Here is a 5,197-nt window from a genome sequence, read left to right on the forward strand (position 1 = left end):
TTTGAGAAAGCCACCCTGAGTGACACCCGGAAGCCGGGTAGCAAGGGGCTGCATCCCCAGGTCCGTGCTGGGGGCCAGGGGTGTAAGCAGCAGAGCGGGGGCAGGGGGTGGGGGGCGGGTAGGATGCCCGGTCGCATTGAGTTTGGGGTGGGGACGTGCCCACCCCCAGCCAGACTCTGTCCTCAGTGTGAATGGTCATTCCAGCAGGGTGCGCTGCCCGCGGACTCCCAGCTCACGCCATCTTCCTCCCTCCCGCTCAGCCAGGCTGAGCTCCCACCTGGTCACACAGGCAGGCCTCGGGGAGGCCCCCTCCCCAGAGGAGAGGTGCAGAGCCTGAAGTCAGATCTCGGCAGGTCTAATTCCCAGGATGTGCTCGGGCTGAGCTGAAGGCGGCGGGGCCCCTACTCTCATTTCCCAGGGGAGGTATTTCTCAGCGTGCAGCCCCAGCTGGGCCTCGGGCAGGTCCCACTTCCCTCCTCCCCACCCTTTCAGGCAGCTGCGGGGGAGGGTAAGTGAATCGCATGTCCAAACGCATCTCCAAAATCGAGGCTTCAGCCGAGCCTTTGACCCTGATCCGTGGGGGACATCAGTGTCGCAAACAGCCCCAAAATGGTTAACTTAAAAAAATACACCACCACTGCTCCGCTTCCCCAGGCCCAAGGCACCAGCAAAAATACTGCTAGCCGTCCGTTTTTGCTATTTTACGTCACCCTTTCCATTGTAAGCCATAATTTTCAGAGGTTTATAGGTCAGCTATAAAAAAAATAATAAACCTCTCCCTTTGACTAAAAGGGAGCACTTGGAAACTAGAAGGCTGGTGGGTGCCCGGGTGGATCCGGCCTCGAGTTTTTCCACCGAAGCGGCGGCGCCTCACCCCTCCCCCCCCCCACCTGCCCCTGGGCCCTTCCTCTCGGCCTCCCCCTCTCCTCTTCCCCGCAGGCTTGCAGGCTGCCCCTCCCCCACCGTGGGCGAGAGAAGAGGCCAGAACACATCTGCGGTCCTGCGGCCCCACCCCGGGGGACACCGGGGCCCACGAAGCGGAGGACTTTGGAGCCGTTGGGGTCCACCTTGGGCGGGGCCTGAAGAATTTCAGGCTCAGGTTCGCCCTCTCCGGGCCTGCGACCGGCCCAGTCCCCGCAGGTGCCCACCTGAGTCCCATTGGGGCTCGGCCCAGGGCAGCTGGGGTGGTCTCCTTGGAGTCGGGGAAACAGTGAGCCCTGGTCTCCGTGTACAGCCCTGCACGTGTGTGTGTGTGTGTGTGTGTGTGTGTGTGTGTGTGTGTGTGTGTGTGTATGTGATAAATGCAGAGCGAGGGCGGGGCCGCTCATCCCTAAATTAGGGCCCTGGAGCAGGTGGGCGTGGGCCAGCACTGCCAGGAGAAAGCCCCCCTCCCTCCCTTTAGGGCTGCCCCCTGGGTTCTAACTCCCTAACATTTGGGGGTGCCAGAGGGGAAAGCTGGAGGCAGTACAAGCACACACGGAGCTGAGTTGCAGCATTATTCGGCCTCTTTATTTAGAACCCGGCGGACGAGGAGCCGGGGCAGTGGTGCAGACGGCTCAGGAACCTTTTTTTTTTTCTTTTTTTTTTCTTTTTTTTTTTTTCTTTTAACAGATTTGTCTTCAAGTTTAAAATAATCATAATAGTAAAAAGAGACAGCGAAAGCGCGAAGAGACTGCAAGCTAGATGGGCTTGTACGGCAGCTACAGCTTGTGAGCGACCCCCTCCCCCCAGAGTCCGCTATAAAAAATAAATTTACATTTGTCGATAACCAGATGCGAGTGAGGTGCCTTTGGCATAACCAATAACCGAGCTAGCGCGTGGCAGAGCGGCCCACGCCTCGACATAAATAGAAAATATAAGTTAGTATAACTTTAAAAACTTTTTGTACAAATATACATGTTTTTTTCCTTTTTTCCTTTTTTTTTCTTTTTTCATTTTTTTGCACTGAGTTTCAGCAGAGATTAAACATTTTATATAAATGACTCTTAAAGCTTTACACCTTGGGACCAGTGTACTCCTCGTGCAGAATACATTTAGATATAAAAGACGTTATTAATACATTGCACAGTTTTCAAACTTTAAACACAAAACCGAACGCTGCTCCGTGGCAGCTGCCGCCGGTTGCTGCTACATGGACGGTCCCAGCCGAGGCCCAGCGCTCCTCTCCTGTCCGCTGCCCAGCGGGCTCCCTCGGGGCTCGTTGGGCGCGAGGCTGCGGGAGAGAGGTGCTGTGAGCGAGCGGCGACAGAGTGGCCGCGGGACCCCGCGGGGCGCCCCTCCCCGCCCGCCCCGTCTGCTGCGCTCACCTCTCATCGCAGCCGCTTGCGCGGGGTTTGCTCAGCCGAGCCGACGGCTGGAGCGGCGCCGGGCGCGGCGCATCCCGCGGGGACCTCGTTCGACGCCTTGGCTTCGGGCGCGGGTCTCTTGCGCTTGGCGAAGAAATCTGCGGGCGACAGCGCGCGCGGCCGGTCAGGGCGGGGCCGGCCGGGGAGCCCAAGAGGGTGCCGGGAGGAGGCGCGGGCTGCTGGGCGGCCGGTGGGGGGGCGCCGTCCCCGCCCGCGCCGAGGTCCGCGGCGGGTCAGCTTTGTTTACGTCGCCGCGCAATGTGCTGTGTAAGCATTTCCCCTTGTCCCGCGGCCAAGCCCCCCGGGGCTACCGCCGCGCTTAACCCCCTCGGCGCCGCGATCGCCGCGCCCGGCCGCGCCCGAGGAGGGCCTCCAGTGGCCCGGGCGAGGATCGCGCTCGGAGGGGACCAGAGCGCGCCCTCCCAACCCTCCCGCGCGAACCCCTCCGGAGCACAACAACAGGGCGGGGACGGGGTGCGGGCGCTGCCTCGCCCCGCGCGCTGCGGGCCCTTTAACGCCACGGAGGAGGCGGGGACCAAGAGAGGCCCCCGAGGGCCTGGGAGCCCGGCCGGCCGGACAAAGCAGGGCCGGGCCGGGCCGGGGCGGGGCCGCGCTGGACTCACCGGAGATGAGAGGCCCGGACAGCTTCTTGATCGCGGCGCCTCCGGCGGCGGCAGTGGTGGCAGCGGCGGCGGCAGTGGCGGCGGCGGCGTTGGTGTTGGTGGCAGTGGCGGCAGTGCCCGGCGCGGGGCGCCCCGAAATCCCTGAGTGCGGCGGCTCGGCCAGGGACTCCTGGCTGCGCGACGGCGGGACCGCCTCCGGCTCAGAGCTCTCCTGCGGCGCCGGGGCCGGGGCCGGGGCAGGCGCTACGGACGGGCCGCTGGACGGCGACGCCGGCGCCTCCCCGAGGCCGTCGAGGGACTCATCGGCCGGCGGCCCGGAGGGCGGGCTATCGCCCGCGCCGTCCGGGCGGGGACGAGGCGCCAGGAGCAGGCGACAGCGCCCCACCTGCACCGTCTCGCGGTAGAAGGCGGGCACGGAGTCGCTGTCCACCTCGGTCCACTGCAGGCGCCCGGGGCCCCGCAGTGGCACGTCCTGCTGGAAGTTGTAGTCCCAGCGACGCTGGTCCTCGGCGCTCAGCTCGGCCAGGCGCATCTGCAGCTCGCGGCTGAGCTCCTCGTGGTCCACGGGCCCGAAGAGGCTGCGGCAAGCGCTGGTGCGCGCGAACAGGGGAAAGGTGCGGCGGGCGACCAGGCGCTCCATTGCCGACGCGCTGCGGAGATACGCATCGGACTTTTCCGGGGGCTGCGCGGGCCGGGCGGCGGGAGAGGAGAGGAGAGGAGGAGGAGGAGGAAGAGAGGAAAGGAGGGCGGAGGCCGGGCGCAAGTGAGACCCCGCGCGCCGGAGTCTGCATTTGCAAAGGGACGCGCTGGGAGGGCGGCGCGGCGGCTACCTGGCTGTCGGGCCGTGGACTGCTCCTGAGTCTCGCTCGCTGTGTCGTCCGGCCGGCGGCCGCGCCCCCTCGGGTGCCTGTCCTCGCTCGCTCGGCTAGCCCTGGCCTGGCTGGCACCCACCGAGCGCAGAGCACTTGGCCTGTGGAACGCCCAGTCCTCGCGCGCCCCTTTATACGCGAGGGTCCCACCCCCCCCGCGCACGGGCCCCGCTGCTATTAGCATAATGTAGTATTTTCAGTTTCAACAACACCGCGGCGATTGGCCGGCGCCGCGCTGCCCCCGCCCCTCCGGCCGTCCGGCCCCCTCCCGCCGCCCATTGGCCCTGCGCACACACCCACCCGAGGGCGGGGCGGGGCGCGAGGGCCGATTGGCGGGGCGCGGGGCGCGCGCAGCGGCGGGGGAGGGGGCGGGGCGCGGGGCGGGGCCGGAGTTAAAGGGCGCTGCGGGCGGTAACGTGACACCGCGGCGCCCCGCCCCCTCGCCCCATCCCCCCCCACACCCCCACCCCACCCCCACCCCCCGCTGACCCGCACGCTCCTTAGTGCCGCCTGGAGGCCTGGGAGGGTAGGAGTGCCAGTTCTGAGAACTCTACATCAGCTTTGGCCCTTGTGGTCCGCCGCCCCCCCCCCCCCCTCCGCCTCTGCTGGCGCGCCCTACCGGGCGCGGCGGGCGACGACCCCCGGCAAGACCGGCGTTCGGCCTGGCCCGACTCGCCCCCCTGGGGGCACCCAGCCCCGCCGCCCGTGCTCGCCCTTGGGCCTCCCGCGCCAGTTGACGGGCCTTTAACCCGCCGCGGCCAGCTCGTCCCAGGCTGGAGCTACATAGGGTCTTCGGCTGCCCCCGCGCGGCCTGCTGCGCCCGAGGCTTGTGTGCCTGGCAGGGTTCCGCGCACCTGGAGCCCTAACACACCTGCTAGACCTAAGGCCCACGAGTGAGCGGGGAGGGGGGTTTGGGGGGCCGGGGGAGGGAGGCTCTGCTCCACTCTTTCTCCAAGGGCGAAGTGGCAGACACCTTGAGAGCTGGCCCACAGTCGCCTGGAGCCAGGGTCTGGAGACTCTAGCTCTTGGGGCCGTCGGTCCTGCCCAGTGGATGGGAAACTGGCCGTGCCCATCCTGAGCTATGCACCCTGTGACATCCTGAGCTACGTCACTGACTCGGTGCTCAGCCACTTCAGGCTTGGCCAGGCCGGGGGTTGGCTAGCTGGCTGGAGGCTGCTGTGCTGGCTATTGGACAGGGCGCTGGAGGCTTCTCCACTAGGGTGGGGCTGGCCCTGCCCAGCCTGGGACCCTGACTGTGCATGCTGATCCTCTGGGCCAGGCTTATCCCTTGTCACACAGGAAACCGCCAGATGGGGTGGGGGCGGGGGGGGCAGCAGAGAGCAGGCGCGACGGCGGCCAG

General features: G+C 66.4%; 1 protein-coding gene across 1 annotated transcript; it reads right to left on the bottom strand.

Moving 5' to 3' along the window:
* Nucleotides 1–1,934: 1,934 nt before the first annotated feature.
* On the bottom strand, nucleotides 1,935–3,942 carry CDKN1C (cyclin dependent kinase inhibitor 1C). The gene is made up of 4 exons (XM_007465958.1): nucleotides 3,799–3,942; nucleotides 2,969–3,618; nucleotides 2,307–2,443; nucleotides 1,935–2,212 (listed from the first exon to the last, which is right to left on the bottom strand). The coding sequence occupies exons 2-3, from the start codon at nucleotides 3,606–3,608 to the stop codon at nucleotides 2,310–2,312; spliced, it is 774 nt and encodes a 257-aa protein (XP_007466020.1). The 5' UTR covers nucleotides 3,609–3,618; nucleotides 3,799–3,942; the 3' UTR covers nucleotides 1,935–2,212; nucleotides 2,307–2,309.
* Nucleotides 3,943–5,197: the final 1,255 nt, after the last annotated feature.

Source organism: Lipotes vexillifer, unplaced genomic scaffold (genome assembly GCF_000442215.2).
Source record: "Lipotes vexillifer unplaced genomic scaffold, Lipotes_vexillifer_v1.1 scaffold1094, whole genome shotgun sequence".
Classification (NCBI taxonomy): domain Eukaryota; kingdom Metazoa; phylum Chordata; class Mammalia; order Artiodactyla; family Lipotidae; genus Lipotes; species Lipotes vexillifer.